The sequence below is a fragment of the Rhinoraja longicauda genome, chromosome 3, assembly GCF_053455715.1.
Source record: "Rhinoraja longicauda isolate Sanriku21f chromosome 3, sRhiLon1.1, whole genome shotgun sequence".
Classification (NCBI taxonomy): Eukaryota; Metazoa; Chordata; class Chondrichthyes; order Rajiformes; family Arhynchobatidae; genus Rhinoraja; species Rhinoraja longicauda.
In genome coordinates this window covers 87376052-87391819 of record NC_135955.1, presented here as the reverse complement: position 1 = coordinate 87391819, position 15768 = coordinate 87376052, and the positions used below count along the sequence as shown (strand labels likewise).

Below are 15768 nucleotides of genomic sequence, written 5' to 3'. Positions count from 1 at the left end.
TGTCATCATTGTTGAATTACAGGACATTATGTTCTGTTTGTTCACCATAGGCAATGCCTCGCCCAAATCTTCACCCAAATTATTGACATACTTTTTTCCCTAACTTTGCTCTTCACCTTATCTGCACACAGCTAGAATAATTTCCACTTTTGACCATTCAGGTAAATTGGAAATGGACTCTGGCAAATGGCAGCATTACATCCCTGTTTTTAATAATGTACTCCACTCGAAATAAATGCTAGCATTGCATTTGCCTTCCTTACTCCCAAACTTGCAAATTAACTCTTTGGGAATCTTGCACCAGCTTTCCAAGTTCGTATGTGATAGGAGCAGAATTAGGCCATTTGGCCCATCAAGTCTACTCCACCGTTCAACCATGGCTGATCTATCACTCCCTCCAAACCCCATTCTCCTGCCTTCTCCCCATAACCCCTGACATCAGTACTAATCAAGAACCTATCTATCTCCAGCTTAAAAATACCCATTGGCTTGAATTCCACAGATTCATTGTCAAGGGACGCATTTTCTGCCAATGTTTGCTTCACTCACATAATCACGACAAAATAGGTTGTATTTGCACGAAAAAAACCCCAAAATGCAAAACTGCTCAATTAACATCACAGTAAAGCATTTTCACTGATAAGCATTGTAACTCTAATTATCAAGTTGCATTAACTGAAGAAGGGTCTCGACCTGAAAGGTCACCCATTCCTTCTCTCCAGAGATGCTGCCTGTCCTGCTAAGTTACTCCAGCTTTTCTATCTTGTGTTGACTCTACTTCTCTTCATAGAAGGAAAAGGATCTGGGCTAAGCACTTCCAGCATCCAGCTTTTACTGGATACTTCCAGCACCAACAGCATTTTGCAGTTAGTTATGGGAACGCACCATTCCTGGAAAGACAGCATTTATTCACCATCCTTCAATGACCCCGGATGACACGCATGGCGGAAGCTCCCAGGGGATCGGCCCTTGCTCCTGGCGGATCGCGGCTTTAAGGGGGCCCCGCTGAGTTGGTCCCCTACGGTCGAGCAGAAGATCCCGCGAATCGCTGCCACAGGGGGAGCCCATCGAGTCGGTCCCTGCTTGTCCCCCAGTGATGGAGGAGGGAGCCGGTGATGATGTCAGATGCGTTAGGCGAGGAGAAAGGCCGTTAAGAGAGGAGATAGAATCGGGGCCCGGCCTACCATGCCCTCGAGGTTAGCTACAGCGCCCGCCGGGGAACAAAGGGCGGCACGATGGCACAGCAGTAGAGTTGTGATAGTGCCAGAGAGTAGAGGCAGGCAGTAGTGCCAGCAGTAGAGGCCTGAAAGTGCCAGAGACCTGGGTTCGATCCTGACGACGGGTGCTGTCTGTACGGAGTTTGTACATTCCCCCCATGGGTTTTCTCTGAGATCTTTGGTTTCCTTCCATACTCCAAAGACGTACAGTCTTGTAGGTTCATTGGCTTGGTATAATTTTTAAATTATAAATTGTCCCTAGTGTGTGTAGGGCAGTGTTAATGTGCGGGGTGATTGCTGGCCGGTACGGACTCGGTGGGCCGAAGGGCCTGTGTCCGCACTGTATCTCTAGTCTAAACTAAATTCAGGTGGACGGGCAAGGAGGGGGACGTCGTGTCCAAAGGGAGGCAATAACTGGAGGCCCGCAACAGCCTGGGACTTGCCTGGAACAGGCACCGCTCAGAAGAACTATAGTGTGGCCTTTAAAAATGGCATCAAAAGATGGCACCTCTGGATACACGCTCAGTAGGCCATTTCTGTTGCTAATAAGAGGATATGGCAATACTCAACTGGACTGTTTGTAAGAAAAATAATTCCACTGTGTGTTAGCATTTTGTGACAATAAAAGCACCATTGACCATTAATTGTGGAGGCTGGCCTTCTCTCTGAAGCATTGAAGACCCAGTTAGGTTAATCTTATCCACAATGGGAAATATTCCCACAAAACAATGGCCCTGTAATTGATGCAGGTATTCATGGATTTTGTTCCTGATATAAAGGAACATCAATATGTGACAGGATTGTGTGTGAAGCAAAGGTCATGTTGAATCCACAAGCCCTTGGACCTTAGATAACACATCTATCTTACTTTAAATTCAAGTCAAGTCAAGTTTATTTGTCACATAAACATATACGATGTGCAGTGAAATGAAAGTGGCAATGCCTGCGGATTGTGCAAAAAATAAAAATTACAATTACAGCATATAAATTAAAATTAATCTCATTCCCTACCCTTACAGTTATTTGTCATCTGCTTTCTCCTTGCATTTATTCATACTGCTCACAGAAAACTTCAGTAAACTTAAAACCTTGATCCAAAACTGGAGTGACAGACTTAAAACCAATTAGGCACTTCTACTGTTCTCAGAACAATATTTTGCAGGTGCACAGTTCAATTTATCAAAAACAAACTGCTGGAGAGACTGTGGAATTCTTTGCCACAGACGGCTGTGGAGGCCAAGTCAATGGATGTTTTTAAGGCAGAGATAGATTCTTGATTAGTACGGGTGTCAGGGGTTATGGGGAGAAGGTAGGAGAATGGGGTTAGGAAGAAAAGATAGATCAGTCATGATTGAATGGTAGAGAGACTTGATGGGCCGAATGGCCTATCATATCATATCATATATATACAGCCGGAAACAGGCCTTTTCGGCCCTCCAAGTCCGTGCCGCCCAGTGATCCCCGCACATTAACACTATCCTACACCCACTAGGGACAATTTAAAAAAAAAAACATTTACCCAGCCAATTAACCTACATACCTGTACGTCTTTGGAGTGTGGGAGGAAACCGAAGATCTCGTAGAAAACCCTCGCAGGTCACGGGGAGAACGTACAAACTCCTTACAGTGCAGCACCCGTAGTCAGGATCGAACCTGAGTCTCCGGCGCTGCATTCGCTGTAAAGCAGCAACTCTACCGCTGCGCTACCGTGCCTAATTCTGCACCTATCACTTATGACTAACCGGTTTGAGCAGCATCTTAGTTAGAGTCATACAGCATAGAAACAGGCCCTTCGCCGTTTAGTCATGTCAACCATCAACCTATCCTAATCCTACATTTGTATCCATCCATATTTGAATCAGATTCTCAGCACCTTCCCAATGAATCTTTGTTTCAAACCAAAAGTAACGACGAACCACATTTAAAAGCTGAAAGAGAACTTGAAAACAAAGACAGACACAAAATGCTGGAGTAACTCAGCGGGACAGGCAGCATATCTGGAGAGAAGGAATGGGTGACGTTTCGAGTCGAGACCCTTCATCAGACCAAAGACGTTCCCCGACTCACACAAGGGTTACGTCCTGCAGACCCTTGTGTAAACCAGGTGTTGTGCAAGTCGGAAATGGAAGTGCTACTGCCCATGTGTAAATTTACTATTTGTACTGTGTAATACCATTGGGAGATCACGTGGGAGCACCCAATAGACAATAGACAATAGGTGCAGGAGTAGGCCATTCGGCCCTTCGAGCCAGCACTGCCATTCAATGTGATCATGGCTGATCATTCTCAATCAGTACCCCGTTCCTGCCTTCTCCCCATACCCCCTGACTCCGCTATCCTTAAGAGCTCTATCTAGCTCTCTCTTGAATGCATTCAGAGAATTAGCCTCCACTGCCCTCTGAGGCAGAGAATTCCTCAGATTCACAACTCTCTGACTGAAAATGTTTTTCCTTATCTCAGTTCTAAATGGCCTACCCCTTATTCTTAAACTGTAGCCCCTTGTTCTGGACTCCCCCAACATTGGGAACATGTTTCCTGCCTCTAACGTGTCCAACCCCTTAATTTTCGATAAGATCTCCTCTCATCCTTCTATATTCCAGTGTATACATGCAGAGGTTAAGGGGAGAAGGCAGGAGAATGGGGTTAGGAGAGAGAGATAGATCAGCCATGATTGAATGGCGGAGTAGACTATGGGCTGAATGGCCTAATTCTACTCCTATTCCTTATGACCGTATGCAGGGAACAAGTGGAAGCATCCACAAGAATAGCTGACTGGCTTGCAGAAACTGCCACACGCAAAGACATGCGAAGGAAACTGCTCCCGAGACTACCGACACTCACAACTCAGAAATAAAGCCGTGGGGTTAAAGGGTTGCTCATGCAAGTGCGGGTTTATACCAATCGCCTATCACGCAGGTCGGGGAGTGCCTGTATCTGTAATATTGGGGGTTTGAAATGTGAAGGGTAGAATTTCAGCTGGAAAGGAGCTGAAGGGTCCTCACCTGAAAAGTAACACTTTCTCTGTCCTCATAGATTGGCTGGTCTCCAGAGTTAGTGTTATAAAGTCACACATACCAGAAAAAGGCTTTTGGCCACGAGTGAATGGTGGAGTAGGCTTGATGGGCCAAATGGTCGAATTCTGCTCCTGGGACTTGTATATCTGTCCAATAGAAAGTCTGTTTTAATAGCCTTTTAATAGTCTGTCTAAAGTTTAGTTTTCAGGAAAGCAGGTATGATTATCATACTGCCATCCATGATTTGTCAGATCTGTGTATGCATAGCCAAGGCCATTTTTTTACCTTAGATCATGGCACACGTTGCTGCCCTACAGCGCCAGAGACCCAGGTTCAATCCTGACTACGGTTGCTGTCTGTACGGAGCTTGTACGTTCTCCCCATGACCTGCGTGGGTTTTCTCCGGGATCTCCAGTTTCCTCCCACACTCCAAATCGTGCAGGTTTGTAGACTATTTGGCTTGGTAAAATTGTAAATTGTCCCTCGTGCGTGTGGCATCGGTTTAATGTGTGGGGATCGCTGTTCGGCACAGACTGGGTGGGCCCAAGGGCCGGTTTCCACGCCATCTCTCTAAACGAAACCAAAACCTCAAGGTCAAGGCCATTCGGTTTGCTTACCAGATTTAATAGAGTAGGTCAAAGTCAACTACAGCAGACAATATCTTCTTGATGGTAAATATGCATCAATGGAAAAAGTTCAGCAGAGAAAATCAGAAGTCATTGTTGCAGTGACAAAGTCAACTGCTGCAATAATTTCTCCAAAAAAACCTATTTCAAGAAAATTCCACTCTTTGAAACGGTGAAGCCACTCAGCGGTGCCTCGGATGTTATGTTCAACACACCCAAATGGCTTGCCTTTACCGTGACAAAATCACTACCATCAGGGCTGTTCTTCTTATCTTGCTTATTTACTCAACAAAGTCTACATTCAGATGATTTTTTTAAAACGATGTCTGCAGTCTATTTCTGGAATGAAATGGTTCGGAGCAAATTCAACATTATAGACAATAGACAATAGGTGCAGAAAGAGGCCATTCGGCCCTTCGAGCCAGCACCGCCATTCAATGTGATCATGGCTGATCATTCTCAATCAGTACCCCGTTACTGCCTTCTCCCCATACCTCCTGACTCCGCTATCCTTAAGAGCTCTATCTAGCTCTCTCTTGAATGCATTCAGAGAATTGGCCTCCACTGCCTTCCGAGGCAGAGAATTCCACAGATTCACAACTCTCTGACTGAAAAAGTTTTTCCTCATCTCAGTTCTAAATGGCCTACCCCTTATTCTTAAACTATGGCCCCTTGTTCTGGACTCCTCCAACATTGCCAAATTCCAGTGTATACAAGCCTAGTCGCTCCAGTATTTCAACATACGACAGGCCCGCCATTCCGGGAATTAACCTAGTAAACCTACGCTGCACGCCCTCAATAGCAAGAATATCCTTCCTCAAATGTGGAGACCAAAACTACACACAGTACTCCAGGTGCGGTCTCATTAGGGCCATGTACAACTGCAGAAGGACCTCTTTGCTCCTATACTCAACTCCTCTTGTTATGATTATTAAAGGTAATGCTTCAAACATCTTCAGTGGCCACTTTTTCCAATTTCTCATTTAGACTTGACAGTCATCCGAATGTCGTATTTTGACTGCATTGCAGAAGCAAAATAATTGCATTGGATAAGGCCAGTTAAAATCTACACCACAGCTGGAGTCAGTCACATTAGGTCTGTCACATGCACATTGTAATTCAAAACTGGCCTTCTCCCCATATTCCTTGATTCATAGTGGCAGTCACAACTATTCAACTGAGTTGGATTATCATATCATATATATACAGCCGGAAACAGGCCTTTTCGGCCCACCAAGTCCGTGCCGCCCAGCGATCCCCGTAGATTAACACTATCCTATACCCACTAGGGACAATTTTTACATTTACCCAGCCAATTAACCTACATACCTGGGTTTGACAATCTTAGAAAACTGAGTCCAGATTTGATATGGATTGACAGAATCAGATTGGACACAAATGTTCCACGCGTAATATTAATTCAGAATCAGATTCGATTTAGCACTAATGGACAAACCACCGAGCCAAATTTGGTACAACAAATCCAGGGCGTGGTCAAATTGGGTACAGTATCATAGTTACATCATACTCTGCTGCAAGCAATTGATATTTGCAAAATGATCCAAGAAAATGTTAACATGGATCAAACAAAGAGGAACTTGGATGAGAATGTACAAAGCATGATTACTCAGTTTGCAGATGACACTGATAAAGGTGGTATCGTAGACGATGAAGATGGTTATCAAAAGTTACAGCAGGATCTTGATCAGCTGGGCAAGTGGGCCGAGAAATGTCGAATAGAGTTTAATTCAGATATGCGAGAGGTGTTGCATTTTGGGAAGTTGAGCCAGAGCAGAATATTCACAGTGAATGGTAGTGCCCTGGGGAGTGCTAAACAACAGAGGGGTCAATGAATACAATGAATGCTTTTAGCATGCTGGCCTTTATCAGTCAGCCTTGGATTATTGTGTTCAGGTTTGGTCACCCTGTTAGAGGAAAGATGCTATTAAGCTGGAAAGAGTGCAGAGATAATTTACTAGAGAACAAAGATTCCTATTAAATCTTTCCCTTCATTCTTTAAACCTAAGAGGTAACCTTTTCTTAAGAGGGTGGTAAACATATGGAATGAGCTGCCAGAGGTAGTGGAGACATACAAAAGAACAGTTACATAGAAACATAGAAAATATGTGCAGGAGGCCATTCAGCCATAGAAACAGAAAATAGGTGCAGGAGGAGGCCATTCAGCCCTTCGAGCCAGCACCGCCATTCATTGTGATCATGGCTGATCGTCCCCAATCAATACCCCATGCCTGCCTTCTCCCCATATCCCTTGATTCCACTAGCTCCTAAAGCTCTATCTAACTCTCTCTTAAATCCATCCAGTGATTTGGCTTCCACTGCCCTCTGTGGCAGAGAATTCCACAAATTCACAACTCTCTGGGTGAAAAAGTTTTTTCTCACCTCAGTTTTAAATGGCCTCCCCTTTATTCTAAGACTGTGGCCCCTGGTTCTGGACTCCCCCAACATTGGGAACATTTTTCCTGCATCTAGCTTGTCCAGTCCTTTTATAATTTTATATGTTTCTATAAGATCCCCTCTCATCCTTCTAAACTCCAGTGAATACAAGCCTAGTCTTTTCAATCTTTCCTCATATGTCAGTCCCGCCATCCCAGGGATCAATCTCGTGAACCTATGCTGCACTGCCTCAATTACAAGGATGTCCTTCCTCAAATTAGGAGATCAAAACTGTACACAATACTCCAGATGTGGTCTCACCAGGGCCCTATACAACTGAAGAAGAACCTCTTTACTCCTATACTGAAATCCTCTTATTATGAAGGCCAACATGCCATTAGCTTTCTTCATTGCCTGCTGTACCTGCATGCCAACTTTCAATGACTGGTGTACAAGGACACCCAGGTCTCGCTGTACCTCCCCCTTACCTAACCTAACTCCATTGAGATAATAATTTGCCTCCTTGTTTCTGCCGCCAAAGTGGATAACCTCACATTTATCTATATTATACTGCATCTGCCACGCATCTGCCCACTCACTCAACCTATCCAGGTCACCCTGCAACCTCCTAACATCCTCTTCACAGTTTACACTGCCACCCAGCTTTGTGTCATCCGCAAACTTGCTAGTGTTGCTTCTAATTCCCTCTTCCAAATCATTAATATATATGGCAAACAGTTGTGGCCCCAACACCGAGCCTTGTGGCACTCCACTTGCCACTGCCTGCCATTCTGAAAAGAACCCGTTTACTCCTACTCTTTGCTTCTTGTCTGCCAACTAATTTTCTATCCATGTCAACACCCTAACTCCAATACCATGTGCTCTAATTTTGGTCACCAATCTCCCGTGCGGGACCTTATCAAAGGCTTTCTAGAAGTCTAGATACACTACATCCACTGGCTCCCCTTCATCCATTTTACTTGTCACGTCCTCAAAAAATTCCAGAAGATTAGTCAAGCATGATTTCCCTTTCATAAATCCATGCTGACTTGGACTTATCCTTTTACTGCTATCCAAATGCACCGTTATTACCTCTTTAATAATTGACTCCAGCATCTTTCCCACCACCGATGTCAGGCTAACTGGTCTGTAATTCCCCGTTTTCTCTCTCACTCCTTTCTTGAAAAGTGGGATAACATTAGCTATCCTCCAATCCACAGGAACTGCTCTTGAATCTATTGAATATTGGAAAATGATCACCAATGCGTCCACTATTTCTAGAGCCACCTCCCTAAGGACCCTAGGATGCAGACCATCAGGCCCAGGGGATTTATCATCCTTCAGTCCCATTAGTCTACCCAATACTATTTCTCACACACAGTACAATACAATACAATATATCTTTATTGTCATTGTACAGGGGTACAACGAGATTGGGAATGCGCATCCTATACGATACAATAAATTAATTAGCTAATCAGTATTAATTTAAACAACCCAATTAAACAAAATAGAAACAGAACGAAAATTTCTTTCAGTTTCTCTACCCACTAGATCCTCTGTCCACCAGTACATCTGGGAGATTGTTTGTGTCTTCCTTAGTGAAGACAGATCCGAAGTACCTGTTCAACTCTTCTGCCATTTCCTTGTTACCCATAATAATTTCACCCATGTCTGCCTTCAAGGGACCCACATTTGACTTTGCTACTCTTTTTCTTTTAACATATCTAAAGAAGATTTTACTGTCCTTCTTTATATTCTTGGCCAGCTTCCCCTCGTACTTCATCTTTTCAGCCCATATTGCCCGTTTTGTTACCTTCTGTTGTACTATGAAAGTTTCCCAATCCTCTGGCTTCTGGCTACTCTTTGCTGTGTTATACATCTTTTCTTTTAGTTTTATTCCATCCCTAACTTCCCTTGTCAGCCACGGTTGCCTCCTACTCCCCTTAGAATCTTTCTTCCTTTTTGGAATGAAATGATCCTGCATCTTCCGGATTATGCTCAGAAATTCCTGCCATTGCTGTTCCACCATCAATCCTGCTAGGATCCCTTTCTAGTCTACCTTGGCCAGTTCCTCTCTCATGCCTTCATACTCCCCTTTGCTCAACTGCAACACTGACACTTCCGATTTAACCTTCTCCTTCTCAAATTGCAGATTAAAACTAATCGTATTATGATCACTACCTCCAAGCGGATCCTTTACCTCGAGTTCTCTTATCAAATCTGGTTCATTGGACAACACTAAATCCAGAATTGCCTTTTCTCTGGTAGGCTCCATTACAAGCTGCTCTAAGAATCCATCTCGGAGGCAATCTACAAACTCTCTTTCTTGTGGGTCCAGCCCTTCGAGCCAGCACCGCCATTCATTGTGATCATGGCTGATCATCCACAATTAATAACCCGTGCCTGCCTTCTCCCCATATCCCTTGATTCCACGAGTCCCTAGAGCTCTATCTAACTCTCTCTTATATCCATCCTGTGATTTGGCCTCCACTGCCCTCTGTGGCAGAGAATTCCACAAATTCACAACTCTCTGGGTGAAAAAGTTCCTTCTCACCTCAGTTTTAAATGGCCTCCCCTTTATTCTAAGACTGTGGCCCCTGGTTCTAGACTCCCCCAACATTGGGAACATTTTTCCTGCATCTAGCTTGTCCAGTCCTTTTATAATTTTATATGTATCTCTAAGATCCCCTCATCCTTCTAAACTCCAGTGAATACAAGCCTAGTCTTTTCAATCTTTCCTCATATGACAGTCCTGCCATCCCAGTGATCAATCTCGTGAACCTACGCTGCACTGCCTCAATGACAAGGATGTCCTTCCTCAAATTAGGAGACCAAAACTGTACACAATACTCCAGATGTTGTCTTACCAGGGCCCTATACAACTGCAGAAGAACCTCTTTATTCCTATACTGAAATCCTCTCGTTATGAAGGCCAACATGCCATTATCTTTCTTCACTGCCTGCTGTACCTGCACGCCAATTTTCAGTGACTGGTGTACAAGGACACCCAGGTCTCGCTGCACTTCCCCCTTACCTAACCTTGACACCATTGAGATAATAATCTGTCTCCTTGTTTTAAGCTAAATTAAAAGATGTTTGGACATGTACATAGATAGGAAAGGTTTAGAAGGATATAGGCCAGGCACAGGCAGATGGGACTAATTTAGATTGGGCATCTTGGTCGGCATGGAAATATTGGGCCGAACGGCACATGCTTTATGACTCTTGACAATAGCAGTAGTTGTTCAATTCAGTTTGCAGCACTGATTCACATTATCCAATTTGCACCTAGTTATTTTAACAACTGCCCTAAAAACACAATGACCAAGTGACTAGCTTGCAGACTTCTATTCCATCTGCAAGTACAGTTTATAAACCCACCCATGCCTTTCTTAGACTGGTAATATGCAAACATAATTAAATGTTTACTTATCAATAGGAGGTAGATTTATTCCTTTCCTTCACATAGATTGTACAGTGCCCTCCATAATGTTTGGGACAAAGACCCATCGTTTATTTATTTCCCTCTGCATTCCACAATTTGAGATTTGTAATAGAAAAAAAGTTACATGTAGTTAAAGTGCATTGTCAGATTTTATTAACGGCTATTTTTATACATTTCGGTTTCACCATTAGAAATTACAGCTGTGTTTATACATAGTCCCCCCATTTCAGGGCACCATAATGTTTAGGACACATGGCTTCACAGGTGGTTGTAATTGCTCAGGTGGGTTTAATTGCCTCCTTCATGCAGGTATAAGAGAGCTCTCAGCACCTGGTCTTTCCAGTCTTTCCATCACCTTTGGAAACTTTTATTGCTGTTTATCAACATGAGAACCAAAGTTGTGCCAATGAAAGTCAAAGCAGCCATTATGAGACTGAGAAACAAGAATAAAACTGTTAGAGATGTCATCCAAACCTTAGGCTTACCAAAATCAACTGTTTGGAACATCATCAAGAAGAAAGAGAGCATTGGTGAGCGTACTAATCGCAAAGGGGCTGGCAGGCCAAGGAAGACTTCCACAGCTGATGACAGAAGAATTCTCTCTATAATAAAGAAAAATCCCCAAACACCTGTCCGACAGATCAGAAACACTCTTCAGGAGTCAGGATTTGTAAATGACCACAGAAGACTTCATGGACAGAAATATAGAGGCTACACTGCAAACCACTGGTTAGCCGCAAAGAGGATGGCCAGGTTACAGTTTGCCAAGAAGTACTTAAAAGAGCAACCACAGTTCTGGAAAAAGGTCTTCTGGACAGATGAGATGAAGATTAACTTATATCAGAGTGATGGCAAGAGCAAAGTATGGAGGAGAGAAGGAACTGCCAAAGATCCAAAGCATACCACCTCATCTGTGAAACACGGTGGTGGGGGTGTTATGGCCTGGGGAGTCCGCATCACAGAGGATCTGACGTGGGCAACGCACATTGCCGCACTGGTGGGTAAGGCTAAGCAGCGCCTTTACCACCTTAGACAATTGAGGAAATTCAGAGTGTCTCTGAGGATCCTTCATTGCTTCTACTCTAGGGCTGTAGAGAGCATCCTGTCCGGCAACATTACAGTCTGGTTTGGGAACAGCTCTGCCCAGGACAGGATGGCCCTGCAGAGAGTAGTGCGTTCGGCAGAACGCACCATGGGACCTACACTCATCCCCCTGCAGGACCTATACATCAGGAGGTGCAGATCCAGAGCAAGCAAGATCATGAGGGACCCCTGCCACCCCAGTAACGAACTGTTCCAGATGCTACGATCAGGCAAACGCCTCCGCTGTCACGCTGCGAAAACGGAGAGGATGAGACGGAGCTTCTTCCCACAGGCCAGTCAACTTTTATAACCCCAGAGACTAAATTTTTGTCGACACTAATAGTAACTTATTAACTTTATTTATATGCTGTAACTGTAATTCTTTTTTGTGCACAACCCGCAGGCATTGCCACTTTCATTTCACTGCACAGTATGTGTATGTGACAAATAAATTTGACTTGACTTGACTTGATGTATGGCTGCTGAAGGTACTGGCTCACTTATCTTCATTGATGATACAACTGCTGATGGTAGTAGCATAATGAATTCTGAAGTGTATAGACACATCGCAGACTTCAATCAGTCATTGCATGCAAAGGATATGCAACAAAATACTAAACTTAACTACTTTCATTCACATGACATTATTGTGTCCCAAACATTATGGTGCCCTGAAATGGGGGACTATGTATAAACACTGCTGTAATTTCTACATGGTTAAACCAAAATGTATAAAAAGGGCCTTTATTAAAATCAGACAATGTGCACTTTAACCAAATCTCAAATTGTGGAGTACAGATGCAAATAAATAAATTATGGGTCTTTGTCCCAAACATTATGGAGGGCACTGTATTTCCTCTAATTTTTGTTTACAATTTTCAGCATTTCTAATTTATATAATACCTGGCAGTAGTTAGAACATTTTCTTTTTTTTTATAAGAATAAACTGTGCAACTAAGTGTGCAAAGGTATTAAGTTCAGGCAGGTAATTGTAATTGGGGCTGGTATAAGAGGTACTTTGAGGCTAACTTCACTGTTGAGCATGCAGGATTAGAAGAACATTTTCCAAATCGCTGGTCAGGACAGTCAAATAGGCAGCTAGTATGGTTCCACAAACTGCCAACTAGAAGCCTCTGTGGCAAGAGAAGGTGGTGTTCTCTGAATGCATTCAAGAGAGAGCTAGATAGAGTTCTTAAGGATTGCGGAGTCAGGGGGTAGGGGGAGAAGGCAGGAACGGGGTACTGATTGAGAATGATCAGCCATGATCACATTGAATGGCGGTGCTGGCTCGAAGGGCCGAATGGCCTCCTCCTGCACCTATTGTCTATTGTAGATGAGATGAGATGTTTCAGAAGTACTGAAGTGGATTCAGAACTGAGATTCATAGATTTCTGGATATTAGGAAAACAAAAGACAAGATTTTAAAAAGTGCTCAGGTAGAGGAGCAGGCTCAATCTGTTACGATGCTGGACCAGGCTGAATGACCTATTGCTATGTAAATAAAAACAAACTGCTGGAGGAACTCGGAGTCACCCAGCATTTGTGGTGGGGTGGTGGGGGAGATGATTCTCTACCTGTCAAGTTCCTCCAGCAGATTGCTTTTTGCTCCAGATTCCAGGAGGAGTGCACCATGGCTATGCTTGGCCAGGCCAACACTGCAACGCCACCAGGACAATGCGCCATCATGGTCAGGCCAAGAACCTTGCACTTACAACAATTGGGACTTGAAAATTGTGCCAATCTGTTATCAGGCACCTGAATCATTCTTCCACAACCAGAGACTAGTGCTGAACTACTATCTACCTCTTTGGTGACCCTCTGACTATCCTTGATCGGACTTTGCTGGCTTTACCTTGCACTAAACGTTATTCTCTTATCATGTATCTATACACTGTAAATGGCCTGATTGTAATCATGCATTGTCTTTCTTCTGACTGGATTGTACACAACAGAGGCTCTTCACTGTGCTTTTGTACTTGTGACAATAAACTAAACTGATCTGAATCTGGCAACTCTCCGCAGTATATTACTACAATACACTTGTACTGCACCTGAGATGATTATCTAAGATGTATCCAAGTACTTATGTATAGTGATACTAGCTCTGAAGTGTTTACAAAAATGAATTTCACTGTACATGTGACAATGAAGAATCCTCTTGCACTTCCTGACACACTCCTATTCCTACACTTCCTACACTATTCCACACTCCTACACTTCACCTCCAATTTCCATCCTGCCCTTAAATATACCTGGACTATCTCTGACATCTCCCTCCCGTTTCTGGACCTCACCATCTCCATCACAGGAGAAAAATTAGTGACGGACATTTATTACAAGCCCACCGACTCGCACAGCTATCTGGAGGTCCCCTGCAAAAAGTCTATCCCCTACTCCCAATTCCTCCGTCTACGCCGCATCTGTGCCCGGGATGAGGTGTTTCAGACTAGGGCTTCCGAGATGTCCTCGCCACTGCGAACACTCCTATTCCTGTTCCAGGACAGGAAGTGCTGGAGTAACTCAGCATTCAGCAGGTCTGGCAGCATCTCTGAAGGAAATGGATAGCTGCCACCTACCCATGTTAGGTGCATCAGTTTCCACCAGGGATGCTGCCTGACCTGCTGAGTCACGCCAACACTTTGTATTCTACACAATGTTCCAGCAACTGCAGTTCCTTCAGTCACTTATTCCTGTTCTTGTGTTCTGGAGAACAAGTACAACATTGGCCAGGAAACAAAAATTATAAAGTACAGGAGGAATAATTTAGAGATCCAGCAGGAATCCTCTGGAACAAGGTGCTACTCTGCAGTCCAAAAAGTTGATGATTAAATTCTAGAAGACTGCAGCCAGGCCCCAAAGGAAAATGAGAGGGATAGAAAAGTGATTCTTTAAAAAAAAATCTTAAATTCTTTGAGCACCTTTGTTTAGTGCTTACAAATACAAGCTACAGGTGAGAGGAAAGTTTGATTTAGAAACATCCGATTGAGAAATAGGGAAGTTTCTTTTTCTTTCCAACTTTCAGCAGGAGGAAACTGCTGCAACTAGTTAGTAAACACTGAATACTGTATGGGGGTTAAACCAGCATCTGCAGCTCCTTCCTACAACACGTAGAAAGTCAGTAACACTGTTCGGAGACCGCACATTAGGCACTCAGTGGCCATATTGCATACCTACAAACATAGTAAGTTATATGTTTAAAAATGGACAAAGGCATTTCCAATGCAAATTTAAAAAACAAGTGTTGGCGAAACGTGATCTTGGGAAGTCAAACAGTGGACAGAACAGTAGAATATCTACTTGGTTGGTATAAATGAAAGGGTGGCAACTAGTCTGAAACGAAACCTAAGAAAGATAAAAGATATATATAAGATAAATGAGAAACTTTCGCAAGTTGCAAACGCAGTTGAAGAAACAGAGAGGGGCGGCTGATGGAACCTCAGGGACTTTATTGAACCCGAGCCATTAGACAAATTACATGCTCGGGGTCCCAGTCGAGAACTTTACGCGCAAGCAGTCTCGTCGGGAATTGATTAAGAAACGCGAGGAGAAAGTAAAGTTTTGTTTCCCCCCCCCCCCCCCCCCAAGGAGTGGCTGGTAAGCGAGTATCGAGTTGACTCACAGTCTCTACGCGGGACCCGGCAGGCGGCTGGGAGAAGCCAGGCTCCACTCCTGGGCACCGTCTTGATCAAGCCAGCCATCGCCTCTCTCTGCTGTGTGCAGCGGGAAGAGTTTCTCACGCAAGGCTGCGTGGAGCCGGCTACTGACGTGTTCACATCTCCGGCTCAGACTAGCTCTGCTCAAAACGACCTTCCACGTCCCATTGGTTAAAGAGATGCACTTTTTTTGGTTTTTTTTTTTGCATGCTCCTCCTATCGTTGTGGTCCCGCAGAAGTCGCCTTCCCAATCCCAATGGAAGGATGAGAGGAGATCTTATGGAAACGTATAAGATTATTAAGGGGTTGGACACGTTAGAGGCAGGAAACATG

At 43.9% G+C, this 15768-nt stretch overlaps 1 protein-coding gene across 2 annotated transcripts in view; it reads right to left on the bottom strand.

Moving 5' to 3' along the window:
• LOC144592157 (isocitrate dehydrogenase [NADP], mitochondrial-like) overlaps positions 1–15524 on the bottom strand; it is a 58936-nt gene extending 43412 nt beyond the window's left edge. The window contains exon 1 of one of the 2 annotated variants that reach the window (XM_078396588.1): positions 15402–15524. In XM_078396588.1, the coding sequence (XP_078252714.1) occupies positions 15402–15480 (79 nt within the window). In that variant the 5' untranslated portion in view covers positions 15481–15524. Of the gene's footprint in view, positions 1–4516; positions 4570–15401 lie in introns of those variants that run through there. The other variant, XM_078396589.1, reaches the window with a different exon arrangement.
• Positions 15525–15768: the final 244 nt, after the last annotated feature.